The sequence below is a fragment of the Epargyreus clarus genome, unplaced genomic scaffold (genome assembly GCF_041222505.1).
Source record: "Epargyreus clarus isolate Ecla_fem2 unplaced genomic scaffold, WU_Ecla_fem_2.2 ptg000005l, whole genome shotgun sequence".
NCBI lineage: Eukaryota > Metazoa > Arthropoda > Insecta > Lepidoptera > Hesperiidae > Epargyreus > Epargyreus clarus.
Window position 1 is genome coordinate 14082510 of NW_027332213.1, and position 27851 is coordinate 14110360.

The 27851-nt window shown below is 40.2% G+C and overlaps 1 protein-coding gene and 2 non-coding genes across 3 annotated transcripts; 2 read left to right on the forward strand and 1 right to left on the reverse strand.

The window, feature by feature from the left end:
- Positions 1-26391, forward strand: Btr175 (cadherin-like membrane protein). The gene is made up of 33 exons (XM_073073287.1): positions 1-68; positions 406-564; positions 755-863; positions 1212-1359; positions 2456-2692; positions 3174-3372; positions 3765-4054; positions 5953-6126; positions 6649-6842; positions 7250-7367; positions 8044-8145; positions 10348-10517; positions 12553-12731; positions 13593-13767; positions 14539-14734; positions 15502-15643; positions 16079-16270; positions 16779-16900; positions 17261-17479; positions 18063-18188; positions 18615-18735; positions 19228-19325; positions 19854-19986; positions 20267-20371; positions 20756-20925; positions 21373-21471; positions 21948-22140; positions 22618-22727; positions 23503-23660; positions 24655-24858; positions 25155-25319; positions 25546-25657; positions 26127-26391. The coding sequence occupies exons 1-33, from the start codon at positions 11-13 to the stop codon at positions 26214-26216; spliced, it is 5067 nt and encodes a 1688-aa protein (XP_072929388.1). The 5' UTR covers positions 1-10; the 3' UTR covers positions 26217-26391.
- On the reverse strand, positions 4513-4584 carry TRNAH-GUG (transfer RNA histidin (anticodon GUG)). The gene has a single exon. It is a non-coding gene; the product is annotated as a tRNA-His (tRNA).
- On the forward strand, positions 4848-4919 carry TRNAH-GUG (transfer RNA histidin (anticodon GUG)). Its single transcript has one exon. It is a non-coding gene; the product is annotated as a tRNA-His (tRNA).
- Positions 26392-27851: the final 1460 nt, after the last annotated feature.

The window sequence follows — 27851 nt, forward strand, 5'->3', positions numbered from 1 at the left end:
CTGTGGTTATATGGTTGCTATTCCCCGGGAGCCAAGACCTGATGATTTGCCAGTTTTAGATTTTGAAGGTCTGTAAACTGGAGCTATTTATAAGTTTAGTCTAAAATAAGTTGAACAAGTACGAGTACCTACACGATCTTCAAATTAGAATTTTATTCTGTTTAGAAATATACCTTCATAGTACATACAATTTTATTCTGTTTAGAAATATACCTTCATAGTACATACAATATTTCGCGATAGAAATTATTTGCATCTTCAGGGTACAGAAATTCTCATCTAGAACCCATTACTACTCTGGTGCGCACGGGTTCAGAATGATATTTAAGAACCTGCAACTATGACTCAGTAACTCAAGACAACTCTTCTTAATAATTACCTATTACCTAACACATTGCTTTCCAGGGGTTACATGGAGCCAAAGACCACTGATACCAGCCCCGGAGCACGACAACCTTTGCATGGACGAATATATCCCGGCCCCGCCAAATTCCGGTACCCAAATTATTCTGCTGGACGAAGAAGTTATCGGCGATATCAAGATAGCCAAATTGAATTACAAGGGTAAGACAAAACCTTTTTGAAATTAGTATTTAACAAGCGTTTAATGTTGCGAATTTATTATTGTCCTATTGCTGGGCAAAGATCTTTTCCCTGAGGGTGAGAGGTCAGACCATAGTGCTGGCCAAGTGTAATTTGTTGGACTTTTTACACACTTCAGAACTTGTTGATGTTTTATTTTCCACTGTTGTAGGAGCGAGTGAGCCTAGAATTGTACGACCATTAACTTGGGGTAGATTTGACATGCTCGGTCCGGTCATCAGGAAGGAAGGAGATGATTGGTACCTAGTCATCACAGAAAGGTAATATCTTATCGACGATATATGTACTTATTGCTATTTTAATACAAACAGTATTTTAATACAAAAGTAATTTCATTGTATAAGTAGGCAAGATAAATAAATTCATCAAATAGGAGGACCTGTTTTTGTTTTTCACTGACTTAAAGACTCTCTTTATTCTAGACACCGTCATTAACATAGGCGAAATAAAAGTCTTAGTAGTCAAATAAGAAGACTTTTTGCCCTCCTATTCTTAGATTCCGTGAACTTATGCTTGCCACTTATTTGGGACTTCCCCTTAGTAAAGTTATAGCTACGCTTATGAAAAGTATGTATAAATGTATATTAAGAAATTATACAATATTAAAGGCAAGATTACGAGACGCCAGACATGCAGTTATACATGTTGGAGATCGCGGTGGAAGGGGAGACCGTGGTGGCCGGCGTCACGATACAGATCGTGAATATCGACGACAACGCACCCATCATACAAGTCTTCGATCACTGCGTAATACCGGTAAGCACTTACGGAGATAGTGATTGATATGTTATACAAGGGCTAGCCTAAGGTAATGAGTAATGACTAAGCTGGAGTTCTTGTCTATAGATTAACTAAGTTAGATTTCTTAAGTGGTATTTTTTAAGTATTTTATTTACATTATTTAGGGGAGATGAAATATGCAATATGCTATATAAAAATATGCAATTTAGTAGCCAATCAGATATAATTAGCCGAATCATTTTTGCTATTGCAGTTGAGATTATTATCGGTTGCTAATATACCACATTTTGCTAACAATACCAAAACGACTTACCACAGGATAACGTGTAACATATCAAACTTAGTAGCCCTTATGACAGAAGCAGTAAAATGCCTTTTATCTTAAATTTTGATCTCTTATTGCGACCTTTTTACCACGCTTTTATTAGCTTGGGTTGTATGTATGTATGTAACGGAATTTCTGAACTTGATTTTTATCCACTTGGAACGGTCCGATTAATTTAAAATTTTGAACAATTATCAAGAACCGATGACAATACATGATTTCAATAATTTTATCCCATTCTCCTCATCAGGATCATCAGGAATCAGGATTAACGATTTTCTTTGTACGATTTTAGCGTGGTTTTTAGATTTTTAACTATAATTATTTCTATTACATTTGTTGGTGCGGTTGGGGGATTGTGACTACATGCGTACTATTCGCATGTATCGTATAATCCTCATCTAAACTTTTTCCGTATTCATCGCCACATACATTCAAACAATGCAAATTAGAAAGAAAGAAAGAAATAACTTTAGTACGTAATGCATTGTACACACACACATAACAACGACAAATTATCTTAATTATTTACAAAAGTGTGGAATATAGGTAACTAGAAAACTAAAGATACATAAAATGGCAACATAAAGGAATAAAAAAATATAATAGTTAAATAAATACGTTACAGTATATCCCTATGCTTGTATGTATATATTGCATACGGAAAAGGCACTCACTCAGCATTAATGTCATGGTATGTTGTACCACGGCGCTGGTTTTCAGTGAGCCCTCAGAGTAAATTACTTAATAAAATTTTGTAAGAATACGAATCATACATTATTTCAGGAAATGACAGTAACAGGCTTGTCAAACTGCATCTACACGGTGACGGACGTGGACGGCGAGATCAGCACGCGCTTCATGACGTTCAGGATCGACAGCGACCGGGAGGCGGACAAGGTGTTCTACATCCAGGGCCAGAACATCCCGAACGAGTGGACCAGGATGCAGATGACCATCGGAGTCACTGAACCCTTGAACTTTGATACCAACGCGCTCCATATATTCCAAGTCACGGCGCTGGTGAGCAGATCCTTTTACAAGCACAGTTCCAAAGCTCATTTTTTTTGAAGATTTGAACGGTGTGGCAAACAGACCTCTCCGCTATCCCTGCAATCCATGCAAGGGTTTCCCACGAAAACAAGATTCGTAGATTTTTCATGGCCCCTGTTACCGCGCCTAACACAAAACTATATTAAGTTTTGTGTTAGGCGCGTTTACTGTATTTTCTCAAGTCCTCAGTTTCCTCACTATTATTTTTATTAAAGAGCAAAGTAACGCGGCACATATTGAGTGAGCGAGTTATGACAAAATCACGCTCTGTGCTGCAACCAAATTATCCGTGTAATTCATTATTAAGGTATATAAAACTGGTAAACTAGAAAATAGAAAAAAATATTGGCTGATTTATGAGGCAATCATGAGATCTGAGGCGTGGCAACGTATCTGAGATCCGCATCAGATGGCGTTGGCTACTAACTTTTGATACAAAAACTGCTTCCAGGATTCCCTACCAAACACCCACACAGTAACTCTAATGGTGCAAGTTGAGAACGTGGAGCACCGCCCTCCGCGGTGGGTAGAGATCTTCGCGGTGCAGCAGTTCGACGAGAAGACCACGCAGCAGTTCACAGTGCGAGCCATAGATGGAGACACAGGCATCGATAAGCCTATACACTACTACCTTGAAACGGATGAAAGGGGTAAGGAGAATTTTTAGCTTCATAGTCTTTGTACTGAAACCAGACTTGTTCTGTACTGGTCATAATTATCTGAAAGTGTTTGAGAATCTATTGGCATTATATTAGTCGTAGCATTCGTACGCATAAACCTCTATAAGTATAGAGCGTATGTGTTGAACTATAAGAATATCTTTGAGCCAATACAGGAACACTATTGCTACACCACCGATACAACATAGGAACACAGTCTGGGGTTGATTACACTTACTACTTTGATCTCTAAAGTGCCAAAAAGGAATATAGAGACCGATGAACCATGATACTTCTTTACATCGCACAGTCGGGTAAAAACAATTCTCAGTCGACTCCTTAACATACTCGTACGATATGGCAAAAAAGGCTTTTTTTCCCAGACACATTCTTCTCGATCGAAACCCTTCCTGGCGGTAGAACCGGCGCCATCTTCCACGTGGCGCCCATCGACCGCGACACGCTCGAGCGGGAGATCTTCCAGCTGTCGATTGTCGCGCATAAATACGACAACGTGTCGTTCGCGACGCCGGCCAACGTCATCATCATCGTTAATGACGTCAACGACCAGATCCCTGAGCCGCTGCATGAAGAGTATCATATTGATATAATGGAAGAAACTCCCATGACGCTCAACTTTGAAGAAGAGTTTGGGTTTCATGATCGCGACTTGGTAAGTCCTTTCAAAATATTATTTTTAAAATATGCCCTTTGGAACGGAAATGCAAAAAGCACTATAAATTGCTCTGATTTTTGACGAGGACTTCCAGTTTCATGATAGAGACTTGGTAAGTCTTTTTTAAAATATTTCAGCTAACCGCGAAACGTGGTCATTCAAATTCCGAATTTTGATAAAGATTTAAAATTTAATTATGTTGGTTTGGAAAAGGATTCTGAAGTTAAAGTTAATTACTGACTTAGTATTCGTTTTGAACTCCATCCTTAAAAAAAACAAGTTAAGTTTCATACTTATACTAGTACTAACAAACTCTTACAAGGTTTAACTTAAAACTATTCTTGTTATATTATATGGACGGCAGCGATCAATTGACATCACATAGTAGGCACACTTATATTTACGTTAAATATTTTTTTATATAAAAAAAATAGCTCCTCCGTGACAGCTGTCGCTGCCGTGACCAGGATTCGAACCTGGGTTACTACGGCCACAACGTAGGGTCCTAACCACTAGACGATCACGGCTATAGGAGCTGATACTGGTCGACTTTAAAAACTAACGACTATCAATTTCTCTTACAATTAATTATTATCTTGTCAATTTTAAAAGTCTACAATTTTAAATAAGCTGAAGGAATACGTTGTCAATATACTTTGATCGGTTAATTTTATGGGTGAGTGGTCACAAATTACAGAACTGGAACATTTGTTGCGTGTGCGCAAGTGAAAGTGGGTACTTCGAAACAAGTAATGCCGTTATTTCAACTTATTTGTATCGGACTCCAATAGCCGTGATCGTCTAGTGGTTAGGACCCTACGTTGTGGCCGTAGTAACCCAGGTTCGAATCCTGGTCACGGCAGCGCCGAGCTGTCATGGTGGAGTCCTTATTTTTTGATTTATTTTTCTCATATTCATTTTTTTAACCTCAGATTTATATAATTTAATGAAATAAATTTAATTTTAAACATACTTTTAAAAATAAATGATATTCTAAAAAACAATTTACAAATATTTATGTTTTAATACATCCTGATATAACTTTTTTTATTTCTAAACCGATATTTCATTATATTTCCTGCATGTTTTTGTTTTTTTTTAATTTTTTATATAATATTTATTAATATTAATGGAAATTAAATCAATATAAGTAAGTACCTATACCATGGTAATAATTATAATTATTATATGACAAATATAATTGATTTTCGTATCATAAAATATTATTGAAAAACAATTCATGAAAAGTACCCATACTTGCTTATAAGGCAGTGATAGTCTAGTGATTAAAGCTCGGCATCTCGATCGAGGGGTACGAGGTTCTAATCCCTGGCAAGCACCCATTTTGCAAAGTCATGTGCGTATTACAAATTAATGATCACTAGCTTTAACGGTGAAGGAAACCATCGTGAGAAAACCTGCATACTCGAGAGATCTTAAAAAAAGTTCTCAAAGGTATGTGAAGTCTACCAATACGCACTAGGCCAGCGCGGTGTACTATGGCCTAATCCTTCTCATTATGAGAGGAGTACCGTAACCAGCAGTGGGAAAATGATGGGCTAATGAAGTTTACCTATACTTAAGCATACTATGAAGTTACATCCACACTAACTGGACCCGTGGCGGTCCTCTACAGTTCGGTTTGCACGGACATTCTTGCCACGAACGTGCAAGATGTGGAATGTTCTTCCTCCTGAGGTATTCCCAGAGCGCTATGACATGGGGTTCTTCAAAAAAGGTGCAAAAACAGCTCTCCTTCAAAGCCGGCGATGCATTGGCTCCTCTGGTGTTGCAAATGTTCATAGGCGACGTTGACTACTTTCCATCAGGTAGCACGTCTGCTTTATCGTTAGGCTCAAAAAAAACTATACATACAAAAAATTTGTGTGTCACAGGGTCCAAACGCCCAATACAAGGTACACTTAGAGAGCGTGTACCCGCCCAACGCAGCGGCGGCGTTCTACATCGCGCCCGAGGTGGGCTACCAGCGACAGACCTTCATCATGGGCACACTCAACCACAGCATGCTCGACTATGAGGTGCCTGAGTTCCAGCACATCAAGATTAAGGTCAGTTGGGTAAATTTAGGAAACTTGAACTTACAGTACACTTGATTTTCAGTTTTACGTGGTTTTACTGTGCTTGGAAGTTGAATTACTTAATTACATTTTTTGTAATATTATAAGTCATTAACTCCGGGTGGTTGAAGTTTTTTAATGATAATGGTCTCGGGAATGGTCAATTAAGTATAGAGAAAGTATGAAAACATTTTTAGTAGATCATGTATTGTAATTTAGTAAACCAACTTTTTTATAGGAATACAATTATAAGATTTTTTTGTAAATAATTGTATGATCTACAATTTTAATCTGATCTATTTTATGATAACACTTTTTAAGAGAAAAATGCACGGATCTTTTCACTTTCAATTGTTTTTTTGCATACATGTAATCAATAAGAGCTCTTCATGTTTTATTTATAACCAATCACCAACATTAAGTAATATTTTTGCAAACCTACCGCTTTATATAAATTAACCAGATAATTAACTGACCGACCATTCCCTTGGTTAAATTCCGTTATTCAATCAGGTGATAGCAACGGACCTGAACCGGACGGACTTCGTTGGCGTGGCGACGGTGTACATCAACCTGATCAACTGGAACGACGAGCTGCCGATCTTCGAGCAGGACGTCCAGACCGTGCGCTTCGACGAGACCGAGGGGAAGGGCTACTTCGTGGCCACCGTGCGGGCACATGACCGGGACATTGATGATAGAGTTGTGTGAGTTGGAGATATGTTATGAAGGAAAGAGATAGAGAGGGAAAGAGAAAAATAGTAAAAAAGACTAAGGTAAAGAAAAAGAAGCGGAGAGAATGAAAGTAAATAAAAAAGAAAATAAGGACAGAAATAGAAAAAGAGAAAGTAGGAAAGAAAGGAAGATCTTAATACTTATTAATAAATACATTGATAAATATTTGTGTTATGTAATTTAGAAAACGTTCATGACTCTAGGTTTAAAAAATGATTTGCAGGCAATCATAGATAATACGTAACACTACGGAATTATAGCATTGTATGAATTTTGAAAGGTGTATGTATTATTGTGTGTAATATAAAAGTGTGTTTGTATGGATGTGTATATTATACTATAGGGGTTTTATGGCTTAATCCTAGATTAAAATCCCCAGGCACACTTTGATGGGAAACGCTGGGCAATACTTGGACATAAACGAAGACACGGGCGACATCCACGTGTCTATAGACGACGCGTTCGATTACCACAGGCAAAACCAGCTGTTTATACAGGTATCCATTTGTAAATTAAAATATTTTGGTGTAGTCCACGGGTATCTTCCATATTTCCTATAACTTGTTGAGACAAATTTCTTTCTCCCTTGTATAAAATGTTTCTTTTTTCTATTTAAAGTTGTGCTTATATTCTCGTGAAGTTCGGAGAAAAATTTGGAAATATTTGAAAATTATTGAAACTCTGAACTCCTCCATAAAAATATTCGCATGAGACCAAAATTTCTTCTTTATATAAGATTGGAGTATCCAACGGTAAGTATCCACTCTCAAGTCCATGAAGATCAGGTTCTAACAGAAACCCTACCCCAGAAGGTGGTAGAACCCTTTGTGGTTCGACTCCGGCGGTACCACCGCCATACCTATCTCAACCTAATAACAGCAGTGTTAGGCGCTGCTGTGTTCCAGTTTGAATGGTGTGGTAAGGGAGACAGACTTTTCCGAGGCGTTCCAGCTTAGTCCTCAGGGGTAGCGGCGCATCTGTGGCCTATCTCAGGTAGGAATATCTAATCCTGTCTGAGGTTGATGACAGATGTCCATAGGCGGCAGTAACCACTTACCATCAGATGGACTGGATGTTCGTTTGCTACTCCTATATTATAAAAAGCGTGTTAAAAAAGTAAGTCAGTCAACCTCCGATGTAATTGTCATAAGTGACATCTAGCAATGATTACAGGTTCGAGCTGACGACACGTTGGGGGAACCGTTCCACACCGCCACCTCTCAGCTCGTCATCGAACTGAATGACATCAACAACACTCCACCTACCTTGCGTTTAGTAAGTACTTCAATATTTTTTGAGAATATACAAACTTAAATATATTTTTTTACGTCACAAAGCTGAAATGTTTTAAGTACTTTCCATATGAGATTATTTAGGATTGGTTAGGTTAGGTTGGAACATAAAAAAATCAAACTACGCGAGCAACTCAATACAAAGCTAGACTGTACTAAGACATGTAAAATCAATTTGTACTTAAAATATAAATAAGCGATCAGAGATAATAGTAAGGCATGTATTTTATTACTCCATCTCATAGCAGATTTACGTTATACACAATGGCTACATATTATGTATAATATTCGAATTTATCACTTTGGCCATAACATATAGATAAAGTACCATGTTGTTTCAAGTAGTCTGAATTTTTGCATTAAAATCTTGCTTTTCTATTTTTTGTGATTAAATTTCTATGATGCTTTTGCAATAAAATTTTAAATTCCGGCCTGGCATATCTGCTATGTAACTCATTTAAATTCTAGAAATAATCTATCATCGAAAAAGTCAACTCAGAAAAACTTCATCATCAATATACAGGGTGAATTTTTAAAACGGGCCTTCAGGGCCAAATCCGAAACTATAAGGATTAGCGAAAAATGCTGAAAGGAGTTACGAGGCCGATTTTGATAAAAACTAAAACTGCATCATTAGTTTTTTTTTAATATTTTTTTCCTTAGCCGGGAATCGAACGAGTTCATTTTGAAAAAAAATACACCCTCTATATTATTCCACTATCTGATAGTGTCGCTTATAAGGATCAAATTCTGGGAAGTAATGTTATGTGACAAATTAAAGGAAAAGGAAAATTTTGAAGAAAATACGTATTTTTCCATACATTGGCATACTAATCCTTAAGGATTATACATAACAAATGATTTATGTATAATTCTTTAGAAACAGACATAAGTCATACCATTGAAGAATTTGTTGGTTAATCAACTAATTATTCGATGTTATGACTATGACATACGGCTTAGTATGAGAAAGTAATAGTTTGGCAAATAAGTTACCGCCGTTTTTAGGATTTATTTTTTAATGAAAATAGATAACTGACTAAATAGTAAATCCTTATTGTTTGTTGTTTACAAATTCGTTTAACGCTAAATATGATTTTCTATATTTCTTTTTTTAGTAATCACTCGGATTTGACTCTAAAGGTAATTCCCGCAAATTGTCAACTTTACATCTGTATTAAACGAAACTCCGCCCATAGCAAGTAAATCTATTTTAATGGTCCTAAAAATAACCTTAGCTAAGTCGGACATAAAAATATAAATTATTGGGAAACAAAACGTCCATTTCGAATGATTAGAAACATTGAGCCAAAAAATTGTTAATACACGAAATGTTTAAAATAATGAATGGCGGAAACTTAACTGCCAAATTAATATGAAAAAATATGTATTTTCTTAAAATTGAGGCTTTTCCTTTAGTTTGTCATTTATTATTACTTTCCAGATTTTGATCCTTATAAGCAGCACTATCAGATAGTGGAATAATATAGAGGGTTCATTTTTTTTCAAAATGAACTCGTTCGATTCCCGGTTAGGGAAAAAGTTATTTTAAAAAAGTAATGATGCAGATTTAGTTTTTATCAAAATCGGCCTCGTAACTCCTTTCAGCATTTTTCGCTAATCCTTATAGTTTCCGATTTGGCCTTGAAGGCCCGTTTTAAAAATTCACCCTGTATATGTCGGAACAGGATGGCCGAATTAGTTAATTTTTGTATGTATTCCCGAACCGACATCTTTGATACTTCGTATTTGTCAGGATAATTATGATACAGGTACAGGTAGCTATACAGTCGCGGATATTCTTATCACTAGCTTATGTCTCTTAACTCAATCACTGGTAATACTTTACATAGTCTCTAAATCACTATACTGAGAATACTCTAATTAATCGAACTACAACTAAATGGACACTATCAAAACGGAGACAGTTCCTCGGTGCGCGCAAGTCAATTTCACTCGTCAGTTCCCAAGTCGCTCTGTATGCGTTCGTCCCTTACGACCGCCGCACCGAGACTCTGTCAAAGCTCCACCAAGTCCTTTAGGTGTAGCTTGTGTTCTGAAGTACCCATTTGATGACGTCACAGGTGACCACTCCGACATATATTTTTTCTGAGTGAGGTGTCACTCTCGCGACATCATCATAGTTTCCTCCGCTAAAAATGTTTCCATTTATTAAATCCATTAGCCCCGAGGTAGTCCAGAGGTGGAAGAAAACGTGCCAGAAGGCTACGTAATCACGAGAGATATCAGAGCGACTGACCCCGACACGACAGCGGAACTGCGCTTCGAGATAGACTGGGCCACCTCGTACGCCACCAAGCAGGGTCGGGAGACCAATCCCATCGAGTACCATGGGTATGATGACATAAATTTATCTATTATAGACTAGCCGTGCCCCGTGGTTTCACCCGCGTTAAAGAGAAACAGGGGCAAAGCTAGTTCTTAAATATAAGTAGCCTAAGTTACTCCTTATTATATCAGCTACCTGCCAATAAAAGTCCCGTCAAAATCGGTCCAACCATTTCAGAGATTAGCCAGAACAGACAGACAGTCAAAAATTGTAAAAAAAGTATTTTGGTGTATGTACTGTATGTATATTCATATGCATGTAGTAAAAAGCGGTTATTTCAATATTAAAAACAGACACTCCAATTTTATTTATATGTATAGATGTATAGATGGAGATGGATGGATGGATATGTAGATATGTCCACCTGGTGGTAAGCAGCTACTGTAGCCCATGGACATCTGTAAACCACCCCAGATAAGATTAGAGACCTTCTTGGACCGGTATGGTAACGAGCCGCGTGGCAGAGCGGTCACCATACCGGTCTGACACGGAGACGGTCCCGGATTCGATCCCCGGCCAGATAGACATCTAAATGACGAATTTGGATTTCTGTGTCTGGGTGTTTGTATATTTGTCTATGTGTGTGTCCATGGCACCCATGACACAGGAAATCGTGTTATATTTTTTTGGGCAGTCACACTTCTGAGGATTCAGTTGGAATGCCTCGGATGAGTAAGTCTTCCTCACCACACCTTCAAACCAAAAGACAGCAGTTATAGGACGAAAATAAGTGTGGCAGTGGTGTCTTCGACCACAAAGGGGTTCACTTCATTTAAACCACAATTGTTTTTAGGACCGTCATCATCCACCCTTTACTGTCTTATAGCCGGGCTGAGCAATATAGCCAAATGTAGATTTCTGGATTACAGACACTTTTGAAAGTTTTTAAAAGTTTTAAGCATGCTAGGCTTTCTCAAGGAATTTTCCTTAACCGTTTAAACCAGTGATAGTTAGTTTGTTACGCACATGGCTGCGAAGAATGGGAACTTCTGAAAGACTATCACAGCTTAGGTATGATGTGACGTCATATTTGTGAAGTGTCTGCTACTTCAGGAAAAGTGGTAAATTATTCAGCTTAAGATATTTGCAGTAATCAGTATCGATAAGAAATAAAATGTTTTAATCATTTCCAATAATAATTTTATCAATGCTAGCTTCATGACTAAGATTGAACGAATGTGTATTGATAGTTATATATATGAATCATCTCATAGATTGTTTGAGAATTGTGGATGCAGAGTTTGATGAGCAGTGATGACTATCTTAACAACATTCCTTTCTTTTTCTTTTGTAAGATAAGGCCTATGATGAAGTAAATAAAAAGGTTTTATGATTTTTACATAAGTACTACGAGTATCATATATTTTGCCCTTCCTGATATAGACAGGACAAATCTTGTAAATAAATTTTAAGCTTGTTAAATTAACCGATGAAACTAATTTTTTGTTTTCACATTTACCCCGTATATCATCTTCCCCAATATGACGGACCAACCTTTTTTGTGCATCCCTATTTTTTTTTTTGTTTTACTATAATTATACCTAAACGATGAGGCAGGCCGGCTACCTGATAAAAAGTAGTCACCGTCGCTTATGAACATTTGCAACACCAGAGGAGTCGCCAATGCATCGCCGGCTTTGGAGGAGAGCTCTTTTTACACCTTTTTTGAAGAGCCCCATGTCATAGCGCTCCGGGAATACCTCAGAAGGAAGTTCATTCCACATCTTGCACGTCCGTGGCAAGAACGTCCGCGCAAACCGAACCGTGGAGGACCGCCACGAGCCCAGTTGGTGTGGATGGAACTTCATCCTTCGGCGAGTGGTGCGATGGAGGAATGGTGACGTAGGCACCAGGTCAAATAGTTCCTCGGAACACTCACCATTGTAAAGCCGGTTCAAAATATGTGTACGATTAGTTTTCTGAATAAAATTCGATAAACAAAATGACTTCACTAACCCTGTTTTTTATACTTGGGTCAAAACCGACTTACAACTAAAACGTATACCTAAAATACTTAATTGTACATTTTGAAATTTCTAGTTGCGTGGATATCGAAACCATATATCCCGATCCTGACCACAAAGGCGTTGCGAACGGGAAGATCGTGGTGAAAGAGATTAGAGACAACGTGACCATCGACTTTGAGGAGTTCGAGGTGCTCTACCTCACTGTCAGGGTCAGGGACCTGCAGACAGTTATCGGGGATGATTATGATGAGTGTAAGTATTGCATTGTTAGATGAGCTTTCAAAAAACCATCACTCATCCAAATTGGATTAGTAATTTTTGAGAAAATCGCGGACATACAAGTTTAAATACATACATAGCGCTCGAATACAAAGCCTCATTTTTTGAAGTTGATTTTTGAAGAATATATTTTAAAAAATCTCCTCTTGGGGTGCCTGCTCCCAGAGTAAATTTAGGCCATAGCCCAATGCGCTGACCATGTGGTAATTGGTAGACTTCACACACATTTTGCCCAATCGCTACCCCTGAGGACTCAGCTGGAACGCCTCAGAAAGTATGTCTACCTTACCACACCCTTCAAACCACAACGGCAACGCAGCAACGTTTAACACTGCTGTTATTAGGCAGAATTACGTGTGACGGTGGTGCCACCGGGTCCAACCACTGAGAGTTTGCTAAGGTGGACTTCATACCCACCGGTCTCTCATATGCCGTGTCGGCATTTGCAATATGAGGGTGGGTAGGGATTATTCGGGTTTCGAGGGTACCCTCTTTGCCCGGGCAAATTCTTAAGGGGTGAATACCCCCTGGACTTTTAATATTATTTTATAATATATATTTTTTTATTATATAAGAGTAGCAGACGAGCATGCAGTCCACCTGATGGTAAGTGACTACTGCCGCCTATGGACATCTGTAATCCACCCCAGATAGAATTAGATATTCCTACCTAAGGTCGGCAACAGAAGCGCCGCTACCCCTGAGGACTAAGCTGGAACGTCTCAGAAAAGTATGTCTCCCTTACCACACCCTTCAAACACAGCAGCGCTTAACACTGTTATGAGGCAAAAAATGGTGTAGAAATATTTTTTATTACTAAGTACCACATTTCAGTAACATTCACGATCATCATAATCGACATGAACGACAACCCGCCGGTGTGGGCCGAGGGCAGCCTGCAGCAGGCCTTCCGCGTGCGGGAGAACTCCGCCAGCGGCATCGTCATCGGCTCCGTGCTCGCCACCGATATCGATGGCCCACTGTACAACCAAGTGCGGTATACTATCTTGTGAGTATCATTCATCATCAACCCATTAATGTCCCACTGCTGGGCATGGGTCTCCTCTCATAATGAGAATTAGGCCATAGTCCACCGCGCTGACCAAGTGCGAATTGGTAGACTTCACACACCTTTGAGTTTTAATTTTTATAAATCTGTCAGGTATGCAAGTTTCCTCACGATGTTTTCCTTCACGGTTTAGCAAGTGGTAATTAATTTCTAATACGCACATAAATTTGAAAAATCAGAAGTGCTTGCCTGGTATTTGAACCTCGGACCCCTTGATCAGAGGCCTAGTTTCTTAACCACTAGGCTATCACTGCCTGAGTGAGTATCATTATTGATCATTAATTTTTATTTACTACCAGTTCCAATTTCGTATCCCCAATATTGAGGCTTATTAAAGCGTCAATCTTAACATGATCACGGTTCATGCTGTAATGTTAAAAATTAAATAATAAAAACCAGCTACTTTCGTTTATGTACCACAAAATACTTATTGGTTAATAAATGACACTTAAGTCACAGTCTATATGTGGTGGTTTGGTGGTGGTGGTTAATTTTAAAAATTATAAAATGAGATCATAAAGCAACTAAGGTGGTACTGTAGCCTGAAACTCCTGAATTCCTCAACAAACACATTCCTATCCCAGAGTTTTTGGAAAAAAGTCCACTTTCGAATAAGCAAAGTACTTAATATCCATCGTATCTGTATTTGTGTTCAAAAACTTATTAAAATAAAATAATTAAATAAAAGTAACTAAAGAAACATTTCCACAGTCCAAGAAACAACACCCCAGACGACCTGGTGCAGATCGACTTCCACACGGGGCAGATGAGCGTGCAGCTGGATGGCGCCATCGACGCGGACACTCCTCCGCGCGACTTTCTCTACTACACCGTCGTCGCCAGCGACCGCTGCACCGCCGACGAGGGTTGCCCACCCGACCCCACCTACTGGGACACTGAAGGAGAGGTGAGGCATGGGAGTAACAGCCCTGGAATTTGTGGGACGAAACCCTAGCAATTTTATAAGAAATCTAATGCCTAGAAGGGAGAATGGAGGGAGAGGTGAGTGATGAGAGTGACAGCCCTAGAGCTCATAGGGGAAGTGATTCCTTAATTTGATAGTGGGGCGCAATCTGGAAACTGATAGAGCAAGTGCCACAAACCCTAGCAATTTCAATCAACTCAAATCAACAGCCTAGACTACACTTAGACTACACTTAAGATCTGGTAAAAGATGAGTGCCGGAAACTGATGGAAATGGTGCCAGCAACCCTAGCAATTTTCTAAAAAGACACAACAACTTCAAATCCAATCGGGAGAGTACCATAAATTCTGGAATATTTACGACAAGATAAAAAGAAGAACACCAGAAAATGCCTCTACAAATCCTGTGGAATCTATTTTGGATCGATTAAAAGAGTACAATCGTAAATATCCCTATGAACTCGTCACTTGTTTGAAGTTGTCTCTGAGAGCAATTCCAGATGTTAGTTTTACCATCGATAAGGCCATTCTAGGACATTTAGAATTGCCAGATGACTATAATTTTCAAAGGAGAGTTGCATTGGAAAAATATGGCGAGATATTAGATAAAAAGTAAAATTACTTATGTTACATTTTTTTAGAAATATGATTTGCTTCTACATTATCAACATTGAACTAATATTTTTCTGTTCTTTTATTACCTTAAAGTATTGAAAGATTGATATCAAACAATAAATTTATAAATTTCAGATAGCAATCCACATACTGGACACAAACAACAAGGTGCCGTACGCGTTAACCGAAGATTTCGATGTGGTGGTCTACTTGTGGGAGAATGCAACCGCTGGCACTGAGGTAGTGCAACTGTTGTCCAACGACCTGGACAGAGATGGTAACTCACCTTTATTATCAATTTATACTAAAAATAAAAAGGTTGTAGAGAGCTTTGTCGTTAAATCACCATGACAGCATTCTTATTTTTAAATAAAGCCTAAATAATACAATATTTTATTTGACTTGTTAGTTCGTATGTTATATGTGACCGTCAAATCAGTTTCGGTGTTTCGATGGAAGGGTGAGGATGCAGGCTGACTTACATATTGAACGACTTTCATAGTCCTCAGGAGTACAACTTATCTACCTCTAGTCTCTGTTCCCTGTACAGTTGATTTCAGATCAGAAAATGAATAATTACTGTGCTGGACTGCAGACTCGTCCGCTACTTCAATCTAATCAATAACAAAAACAAACTTATTATGTTCTTTATTAATTATTTGTATATAGTTTAATTTATTTTAACTAACTTATTCTTGCTTATATTATCCAGAGATCTACCACACGGTGAGCTACCAGATCAACTACGCGGTGAGCCCTCGCCTGAGGAACTTCTTCATCGTGGAGCTGGACACGGGCCGCGTGCTGGTGGACTTCCCCACGGACGAGGTGCTGGACCGCGACGGCGACGAGCCCACCCACCAGATATTCTTCAACCTCATCGACAATTTCTACTCCGCTGGAGGTAGATTCTTCATTTACTTTCCATTTATTTTTGGACGTTCTTGCCACGAACGTATAAGATGAGTGAAGTTCCTCCTGAGGTATTCCCGGAGCGCTATGACATGGGGCTCTTCAAAGGTGTAAAAAGAGCTCTCATCCAAAGCCGGCGATACATTGGTTGTTCTCTGTTGTTACAAATGTACATAGGCGGCGTTAACTACTTTCCATCAGGTAGCACGTCTGATTAATCGTTAGGTTAAACAATAAAAAAAATCATTCTCTCCACATTGGAAGTCGAGATCCACTTCCCAATCTCCTAATTTGCGTTACTTAATTTGGTCCTGTGCCATCAGTGTTCAGCTGTTATTCATAGTATTCATGTGGGCCATACGAGGACCTTATCAATCTGTTGTCGACCTAATTTTTTTTTGCCAACCGATACCTAGCAAAACACCAAGTATATCTCTCGATTATATGCGGAATCAATAAAACCCAAATCTCACCTCTGTAATATCTTCTATTTATTGCAGGTGGTAATCGCAACCAGAACGCCACCGAGGTGCTGGTGATCTTGCTGGACGTTAACGACAACGCGCCCGAGCTGCCGGAGCCACACGAGCTGTCGTGGTCAATCTTGGAAAACCTTGAAGAGGTAACCAACAAAACACTATCATCAGCAAACATTTTTAGTATGCTATCAGCTTTAGAAATTTTCAATCAGAAAAATTGTCACTTTCTACATTCATAGCCCTACACTAGGATTCGCTGCGTCATAGATGCCAAAGACACACACAAAGATACACAAACATCGAGACCCAGAACAGAAATCTAAATTCACGATTTGGACTTCTGACTGGCCGAGGATCGAATACGGTCGACGTGTCAAACCAGTATGGCAACGGCATCTGCCATGCAGACTGTATATCGGATAAACTAATTGAGATGGCGCAACGTCAGTTGAGTATATACCGGATAGAATAGATTGATTAATAATAACGTTAATCGTCGGCAGGGCAAGAGACTATCTCCAGATATCTACGCGCCGGACCGGGACGAGCCCGACACGGATAACTCGCGGGTCCGCTACGACATCCTCAGCCTCACTCTCACCAACCGCGATGTAGAACCCCCTGAGCTCTTCGTCATGGTCAACATCGACAACGTCACCGGCGAGCTGGAGACCGCCATGCCGCTGCGGGGGTATTGGGGCACTTATGCTATTGGTATTCGGGTGAGCTTGCACTTATGATGTCTTTTTTTCTTCCGCTACGACATCCTGTCACACTCACCAACCGTGATGTAGAACCCTCTGAATTCTTCGTCATGGTCAATATCGACAACGTCATGGGCGAGCTGGAGACCGCCATGCCTCTGCGGGGGTATTGGGGCACTTATGCTATTGGGATTCGTGTGAGTTTCCACTAATTATGTCTATCTATCGTCCGCTACGACATCCTTAGCATCACACTTTTAAACCGCGACGTAGAACCCCCTGAACTCTTCGTCATGGTCAACATCGACAACGTCACGGGCGAGCTGGAGCCCGCCATGTCGCTGCAGTGGTATTGAGGCACATACGCTATTGGGATTCGGATCCTAAATGGTAGCAATACACTTGTGGCCGATCCCGACTAAGAGGTCAATCAAATTATAGTTTTATGGATATCTAGGGTAGTGTCAAATTAATTGTGTCAGGTACATTAATGGTATAGTTGACTCATAAATAACTCCATTTCTGACCCATAAAATTCCTAAATACTTTAATATACAAATGTTAATTGCGGCGAAATATTTGTTTTAATTTTCATTTTTAGGCTTGTGACCACGGCATTCCTCAAATGTGCTCGGAGGAAGTATACGAGCTGATTATTCGACCATTCAACTTCCACGATCCAGTGTTTGTGTTCCCGAAAGATGGCGCTATGGTTCGGGTTTCCAGGGTAAGTGTTATGAGATATTTTGTTTCAAATTTTCGATGAACAGTCAAAGGGATTTTGTATCAATTTTGACCGTTCATCCAAATTATAAAATGAAAAAATCCAAATTTTCACAACCATAAACATTTTTAATAATAATATAGGAGTAGCAGGCTTCTGCCGCCCATGGACATCTGGAATCAATCCCAGATAGGACTAGATATTCCTACCTTAGGTCGGTCACAGATTCTCCTCTACCTATGAGGACAAAGCTGGAACGCCTCGGAAAGGTATGCCTCCCTTACCACACCCTTCAAACCAGAACACAGCTGCATTTAACATTGCTGTTATGAGGCAGAAATATAAACCTACTTAACGAATGCGACTACTGATTACCAGTGGGTCGGAGACACAGCCTGAGATAATGACATCTCTATATTAATTTACCAGGAGCGCGCAATGGTCAACGGAGTACTAGTGAAAGTGAATGGAGAGTTCCTGGACCGTATCTCAGCGACGGACGAAGATGGCCTTCAAGCTGGGATAGTCACGTTTCAAGTTACTGGCGATGGTACGTAAAAATCCACTGAAATATGCGGTCGTAACATCTGTCATACATTTTTAGTTAGCACTATGAAAGATAAATAAGTCCATGATACAATACTTTCGTGTAACTAACAATTTTGGCGTAGTACGTCAAGGCAGCTCTCAGAGGACAAGATTTTTTAAGACTTGATTTTTATCCTGGAATAATAAATAAATAGACAAATCATAGTGTATATTTATAAATTTTATTATATATTTTATTCTGATGTATAAACGATATTTTTGTAATTTCGCATCCTAATCAAATTACTTAGTAGTTTTTGCTACAAAAAGGTACAAACATCCATACATCTATTCATCAATCAATCTTCATGAACTTTGCCCTTAGCACTCGTAATATTCAGAGTACATTTTTTACTATACTACTTAGTATCTTTATTGCAATAAACTAGTAATATACTAGTTAGTTACAAATAGATAATTAAACTATTTAATTACAAAATAACGAATTGTCCAGATGATGCCGCGGAGCACTTCACCATTGTGAACGATGGGGAGAACCTGGGAACATTGATGTTGACGAAGGCTTTCACTGAAGAGATCAGGGAATTTGAGGTAAGACTTCAAGAAACTGTCGGTCTTGACTTCGACTTCAAAATTAAGTCTTGCCATGGTTTTGCAAGACACTACATGCAGTGATAGCCGTCTAATTGAAACTCGATCGAATTCAAATTTTAGATAAGCCCCTTTTTTTTAAAGTTATGTGTGCATTAACGACAGCATGAGTTTTAAGGGGTGAAGTCTACCATTTCGGACTTTGCCAATGCCATGGACTATGGTCAACCACTCTTATTCTGAGAGAAGACCATAGAAGTTGACAAGGGCGTCGCCAGTCGATCATCTAAGGCAGTGTAAGACGATTTTTCAATTTTGAGAGTGCTTCCTAGGAGTTGAGGAGCAACTGCTCTTAGTAACGCCAAACAGTAGAAATTTACCCACGGCGACACTATTTGTTCACGACGTTCTCTGCCGAGAGGTGCAGCTGTTCCCGCCCCGTCCTTTGGTTGACGACATTCTTTTTTAAGGGGTGCTGCAGCCACTCCTCTCCCGTACCCCGCGATGACGTAGCCGGTGTTCCCGCAGGTGGTGATCCGCGGCACGGACGGCGGCACGGAACCCAACTCTCGTTATTCGACCAGCTCGCTGCGCTTGGTGTACGTGCCGACGCAGGGCGCACCGCGCTTCGCCAACCCCACTGCTACTGTCGCGTTCACCGGTAAGTACAGTTACTGCTACTCCGCTCTCAATATACAGGCTGAATTTTTCAAATAGGCCTTCAGGGCCAAATCCGAAACTAAGGATTAGCGAAAAATGCTGAAAGGAGTTACGACGCCGATTTTGATAAAAACTAAAACTACATCATTCGTTTTCTAGAAAATCTTTTTCCCTCCGCTATAACTACAAACATAATGACAAATGACTAAAGCCGGCATGTTAGTTAACGTACTATAGATTATTATGTACATAATTGTAATAAACACTATAAAATATTGCAGAACAAAAAGAAGGTCTGACACAGCGCCATGAGCTCCCGCTGGCGGAGGACCCGAAGAATTACAAGTGTGATGGTGACTGCCACAACATCTACTATAAGATTGTCGGTAAGTAAATAATAAAAAGGAATGAGCTAATGAAAAGCTCTATTCATCACTGGTAACCACTTGTATTTTTTTCCCATAGTGTTAATTATTATTAACGAATAGTTGACCATTTCCTCTTTCCTATGAATTACGTACTTCGTTTTCCCTGCAAAAGGTCCTATAAGGGCTTTTTAATGGACGGTAATCGTTTCAGAGCAGCAGCGAATCCTCGTAAACTTCTACAGTTATTAGATATAATTAGTAGAGGCGGCTAGATGTGGCTGTTATTTGGCTTAGATAGATATTTCCAACTGCCTCTTTACATAAAATCTTATGAAGGGCAGTTAAATGGATAAATTGATGAAATATTACTTTAAATAACCTAAGCATTTTGACCATATCCAGATAGCAACGAAGGCGGTCAGTTCGCGGTGGACGCCGCCACCAACGTGCTGTACTTGGTGAAGGAGCTGGACCGCGAGGCCGCCGCCGCACACACCGTGCGGGTCGTCGCCAGCAACTCCCCCACCGCCGCCCCCGTGCTGCTCGACAACGTGCTCACTGTCACCGTCAATGTGAGTACATCCGGCTCGAAGGACCACACTGAGTAACATTACGTACTCCGCCCCCGTGCTGCTCGACAATGTGCTCACTGTCACCGTCAATGTGAGTACATCCGGCTCGAAGGACCACACTGAGTAGGGTTCATGTAGATGCCGTGAACGCAAAAAAAATAAAAGTAAAAATACATATTAGGTTTAAATGTTAATTGTTTTTAGAATCATAACAATAATAGATAATATTCATTTCAGGAGGAATTAACTCTTTAGATAAGATGGTTTATTAGTAGGGAAAAAATATATTTACTTTGCCAATAAATACTTATATAGTTGTTATACCAGAACATCTGGTCATATGAGTCATAGACACTGAAACATTATTGCCTATGTTAGTCTATGTCCTATGTTCAAATTCTATGTGTGTGCCAAACACATTAATCAGCATCAAATAAATTATTTTAGGTGAGAGAGGCCTTCCCTCGACCGATCTTCGAGAGGGAGGTGTACACAGCAGGGATCTCTACGCTGGACTCCATCAACAGGGAATTGCTCACAGTGCATGTAAGTATCTAATTACAAAGGAAGGAACGATTTGTTGTATGGAGACCCCCTTTAATATTCAACTTTATTTTATTTTTAACCGACTTCAAGTAGACTATGTTGTTATAGGGGCCAATGTTATGCATCTTCAGTAGAAATTTCAAGTGTCTATTTATTACGGTTCCGGATATACAGGGTGAATTTTTCAAACGGGCCTTTAGGGCCAAATCCCAAACTATAGGTATTAGCGAAAAATACTGAAAGGAGTTACGAGGTCGATTTTGAAAAAAACTAAAACTGCATCATTACTTTTTTAAAATATCTTTTTCCCTAGCCGGGAATCGAACGAGTTCAATTTGAAAAAAAATACACACTCTATATTATACCACGAGTTTGGTCGAAATGCAATGCAAGAGCAGGACGAAAACTGCCAATTAATAATAGCATCGCCTATTCAGTTGTAGAAAACGCTTCATAAACCACCCTTACACCTGTAGGCAGTCCACTCCGAAGGTGCCCCGATCACGTACACCCTGGACCAGGAGTCCATGGTGGTAGACCCGAGTCTGGAGGCCGTGCGAGATTCCGCCTTCGCCCTGCACCCCACCACCGGCGTGCTCTCCCTCACCATGCAGCCCACCGCCGCCATGCAGGGCATGTTCGACTTCAACGTTGTCGCCTCTGATGCAAGTAAGATGTGTAAATTACTCATTTTGAAGGTGGTAGAACCCTTTGTGGTTCGACTTTTGCGGCACCACCGCCACACCTATTTCTGCCTCATTACAGCAGTGTTAGGCGCTGCTGTGTTCTGGTTTAAAGGGAGATAGAGAGATTTACTTTTCGATCCAGCTGAGTCCTCAGGTAGGAACATTTAATCCTATCTGAGGTTGATTACAGATGTCCATGAACGGCAGTAGCAACTTGTCATCAGTGACATTATACTACCCTTCATACATTATGGAAATAGCTGAACTATTTGTTACTTAGTCAAGCACTAATAGGAATCAGTCCGTCCTTGGACAAGTATTACTAGGTCGGAGTATATTTATAATATCATGTCTACGGCATCCTCAAGATACGAATTCGTATTGTGGAGCTAAAGAGCTGGGAGGTTTATTTTTTATTATTTATATATCGATTTAAGTAGACAATTTGTTTTTCTTTCAGCTGGCGCGAATGACAGTGCAGAAGTGAAGGTGTACGTGATATCGTCGCAGAACAGAGTGATCTTCAAATTCGTCAATACTCTACAAGAAGTTGAGGATAATAGGGACTTTGTAAGTTTTACACTTATATATATAGTATCTGTGTTGACTATGTTTTGATACTTAAATTGCACACAATTTATTTTCAAAGTTACTTTGGATATTGCAATGATATTTGACAATTCTTATCGATCTTATTTCGATCTTCTATCTTCAGCAGCAGTGATATCCTGGTGGTTAATAAACTCGGCCTGAAGTTCAAATTTCGGGACCTTTGATTTTTAAAGTTACGTATTAAAAAATAATTATCACTTTCTTAACGGTACCGGAAAACATCGTGAGGGAACCTGAATCATCAGAAATCTTTTTTCAAACGTATGTGAAGTCTACCAATTCGCACTTGGCCAGCGCGATGGTCTATGGGTTAATCCTCATTCTGAGAGGAGATCTGTGCCCAGCAGTGAACGATGGGTTGATGATAATGACTGGCCAACCAACCAACCGACCAAATGACTAACTAACTTCACGGTGTCGATCTTATAGAATATAATATAATAGAATAGAATAGAGCAGAACATAACAGAACAGGATATAATAGAATATACTTTGAATATAATTTATTGCACACTTAATGTAGGATGTAGCAGTCGTCTTATCCGTCGGTTTTTATCTCTTCCAATCCCCGACCGCTCCACCAACTCTCAGATAAATGCTTTCTACACTCACAGCCCCACACTAGGATTCCCTGTATGGTAGGTGCCATGAACACACATAGACAAATACACAAACACCCAGACCCAGAAACAGAAATCTGAATTCATCATTTAGATCTGTCTGTGATATTCAGATAGCGTCTACGTTCGGCGCGGCGTTCCACATGACGTGCAACATCGACCAGGTGGTGCCGGCCAGCGACGCGGCGGGCGTGGCGCAGGCGCGCCTCACCGAGGTGCGCGCGCACTTCGTGCTCGACGACGCGCCCGTGCCCACTGAGGTCATCGATGAGTGAGTGCTGCCTTTTTTTTTGACGAGGGGGAAACCTTCAAAAGATACCCGCCGCCCTGAGCAACGACGGGTTATGTAGGACTTTTACGGCACTAAAACCCCCCGGTGACCGTCCTCAGCGCTGCGTAGAGGACTCCAAGATCTCCAAAAGAACGCAACCGAAGACCGAATGAGTGCCTATGTCCCTGTAGTTCCGGGACAAGAATAGGGCTACGGTATCCCCTGCCTGTCGTAAGAGGCGACTAAAAGGGGCTTCCAGAGTTGCAAGCGGCAAGAGTGAGAGCTCAAACCGCCTGGCCAACGACCACGGTATGGAAAGCGTTATGTGTGGTCGTTACCGTCGCGTACATACGTCATGCTCACCTGGATAAAGCCCGACGGGGCGACACACTTAGAGGACTCCGATTGCGTTCCTTTGGAGATCCCGGAGTCTTTTACGCAGCGCCAAAAACGGCCACCACGAGGGTTTTAGTGCAGTGAGAGTTCCACGTAACTGTGACCTTTTGAAAGTTTTCCCCTTATTAAATAAAGAAGGGTAAACGGAACCCGATTACTAAGCCTCGGCTGTGTATCCACCTGTCATCGACACTATCACTTGAGCCGTAATAGTCTATTCTTGGATTGAATCACCAAGGAAACGTGACTGGAGATTTCTGTCTGCGGTGCCACGGTCAAGCTCCCGGCTTTGCCCTGCGCCACACCTTCAAACACGGTGGTATTGGTATGGCAGGGCCGTTAGTTGAACATCATCATATCAAAGAACATCACAGGAAAACCTGTTGAATACCATTGCCAAATATTACCAACTGTCCCTTCTCTAAAGATGATACTGATTCAGAAGCAGTCGAAACCCAAGTAACACAATAACGCCCATTGGAAAATCTACGAGATGATACTTTAGTATAATGAGCTATTATAATCAATATCCATTGAAATGCAATCCTATAAATAAAAGCACCTCACAGCAACATATTAAAACTCTTCAACATTGCAGGCTCCGCAGCGACCTCCTGCTACTCAGATCCATCCAGGACACGCTAAACTCGCGCTCACTATTGCTGGACGACCTGATCACCGGCGAAAACCCTGACCTCAACCAATCTAGCCGGATCACTGTATACGTTCTGGCGGGCCTCTCTGCGATCCTGGGCTTCCTCTGTCTGGTCTTATTATTGACCTTCATCATTAGGACTAGAGCGTGAGTGTTATCTTTTTTATACAAGTACCCAACGAGAATACAGTCCACCTGATGGTAAGTGGCTACTGCCATAGGGATCTGTAACCAACCCCACAATAAGACTAGAGTTCTACCTGATTACAGGTAATTTTATCGAGACAAGATACAAATTTCAGCCTCAAGTCTAGATTTGATCGGGAGACTAAGGACGCAATGTATATTATGCAAACGAATATTAAATCGTACTAATTTGATAATATACCCCCTGCCACCTGATGGTAAACCATATTTATCATCATGTTTTACCAATATTCCAGTTTGAAGAATCGTCTAGAAGCCCTCCTGGAGACAAAATACGGGTCTCAGGAATCAGGACTGAACCGTGCGGGCCTGGCAGCCCCCGGCACCAACAAGCACGCCACCGAGGGTTCCAACCCTATATGGAACGAGGCCCTCAAAGCTCCAGACTTTGATGCTGTCAGGTGAGCAACTTGACAATTTCCGTATGAGAAACGATCTGCAGTTTATCATTAGGAAATCTGTTTTTTTTTAATCTCAAACTGTCTGATGAGTATTTTTGTGAAAAGATTCTATGACTGATCATTATTTTAAAGCTATAGTCGTAATATTAGTATTTGATATTCTGACACTAATATGACATGTAATAAACTGCTTATAAATTTGCCACTTGAATGATTTATTTCCCAGCGAGGCTTCTGGTGACTCCGACCTGATCGGCATCGAGGACCTGCCGCAGTTCAGGTCAGACTACTTCCCGCCGGAGGACACCACATCCTTCCAAGATATCATGAATAGAAAGGTACTATTAATCTTATTAGTGGGTACTAAATAAGTAAGGTGACTTTGGGCAATATCGACGCTGAGGTAAGGCCGCATGAATCAAATGAAAGATGGAGTGCAATCGAACCGTATTTTTTTTTTAAATGGACAACATTAGACAACTTTAGTTTGCGTAAAACTGCAACTCCGGTCTGAATATAGAAATGAATCGCGTCGCCATAATAAATTGTACGACTACACCTGCTCGCAACAACTTCAGAGCGGACTAGCAGTTATGCGCGGACTATACACATATTTTTACATTTCATTATGTAACGGGTACTCACGACATACGGTAATTATTTTATTGCTGATATATCAACCCAGTTTCTTATATGATCACAGCCAAACTCCTAATTAACCTGTAATTTAAATCATAGTTTAACCCACGGACCTAAATATATCATATCATGCATGATTAATTCATAATTTTTTTATATTTGTTTCAGAATCAGCCAGTAGCGACCCATGGCAATCATTTTGGATTCAACGCAACTCCGTTCAGCCCTGAATTTGCCAACCAACAATTTAAGCATTAAAACTGTGGATAATATTCACTGTCGAACTAAGGGAGAGGGCGGAGTGGGGGAGAAGCAGTGGTCTGTTCCTAGGGGGCCTGCAAATTAGGCTTTAGACTGGGGACCTCATTCAAAATTTCCACCCCGGGCTCCTGGCAAGCTTAGCCTGCCACTGATAATATTTCCTATTTGCTTGTACATACGAGGGTACGTTTTTAAGTTCGCGGAATGAGGGACAAGGAGCGAAAATAAAATGTCAAAATTATTTTTCTTTTTCTACATATTCTCCTGCAAGACGAATGCATTTTTCAGATCTTTGTATTAACTTATTTAAACCCTCATAAAAAAATGTTTTGTCCTTGTCGGAAAAATACGAGGAAATTGCGTCCTTTACTTCTTCGTCTGTAGAAAATTTCTTTCCACGAAGCTCTTTTTTCATTTTTGGAAAGAGATAATAATCGCTGGGAGCCAGGTCTGGACTATAGGGTGGGTGATTTAAAATATCAAAGCCCACCTTATGCAGGGCAGCCAGTGCAATACGGCTCTTGTGTACGGGCGCATTGTCGTGCAAAAGCAGGACACCTCTGGATAATTTTCCTCGTCTTTTTTCTTTGATGGCTTCTTTTAACCGCTCCAAGATTGTTGCGTAATATTCTCCGGTTATAGAGACACCTTTATCTTTGTAATCTATTAACAAAATTCCTTCTGCATCCCAAAAGACTGTCGCCATGAGTTTGCCGGCCGATTGTGACACCTTAAACTTTTTAGGAGGTGCTGTACCCTTTTTATGCCACTGCATGGAGTCTTGTTTAGACTCAGGTTCATAATGGTGAACCCAAGTTTCATCTCCAGTAACAATTCGATTCAGTACAATATCCTTATCTTCTCCACAGAGGTTCAAAAACGCACGGGAACATTCAACGCGCTGTTGTTTCTGAGGCGGCGTGAGCATTCTCGGCACCCACCGCGCGCTGACCTTAGTCATGCCAAGATGGTCATGCAGAATTTTAAAAATGGTTGTATCCGATACTCCAACCATTTCTGCAAGCTGTTTCTTCTTTAGCCGAGCATCTTCCAGTACTAATTTTTCGACTTCCGCTATCGTTTCCGGAATGGTCACCTCAACAGACCGTCCTGGTCGTGGGTCGTCTTCAAGTGAATCCCTGCCTTGCTTAAAAAGGTTGTTCCACTTGTAAACCATCGTTTTTCCAGGGCAAGATTCCCCGTAAACCGATGACATCTCTTCCATTATGATTTGCACAGACTTTCCTTGCTTGGTAAGGAACTTTATAACGGCGCGATGCTCGATTTTCTCCATACTTCCAATTTTCTTCCGGATTGAGTTGTTTAATTGTCGATAGTTTTAAAACTAATGATGCAATTGTGATAAAACTTTATATTTATACTATTTATGAGTCACTTAACACGTACCGCCCTTAACGAGCCCGCTATCCCCCCTCCAACCCTGCCATTCCGCGGACTTAAAAACGCACCCTCGTAACTTGTGTAAATTTTATTTAATTAAAAAAATAAGCATCACTACATAATGTGTCCAGTAAACCTTTAACATAATTATTTAATACATTACCTATGTTAGTTTCAAAAACTTTTAAAATTTTAACTTATAACTTAATTAAAGAAATATATAATTTATTC

Excerpts from the sequence above, each read along its gene's own strand:
- Btr175 (XM_073073287.1), top strand. The coding sequence starts at position 11 with ATGGTTGCTATTCCCCGGGAGCCAAGACCTGATGATTTGCCAGTTTTA. Across the intron at positions 13,768-14,538 it reads CAAGTGCGGTATACTATCTT|TCCAAGAAACAACACCCCAG; the intron begins GTGAGTATCATT and ends ACATTTCCACAG. Across the intron at positions 19,326-19,853 it reads AAGAGATCAGGGAATTTGAG|GTGGTGATCCGCGGCACGGA; the intron begins GTAAGACTTCAA and ends GTGTTCCCGCAG.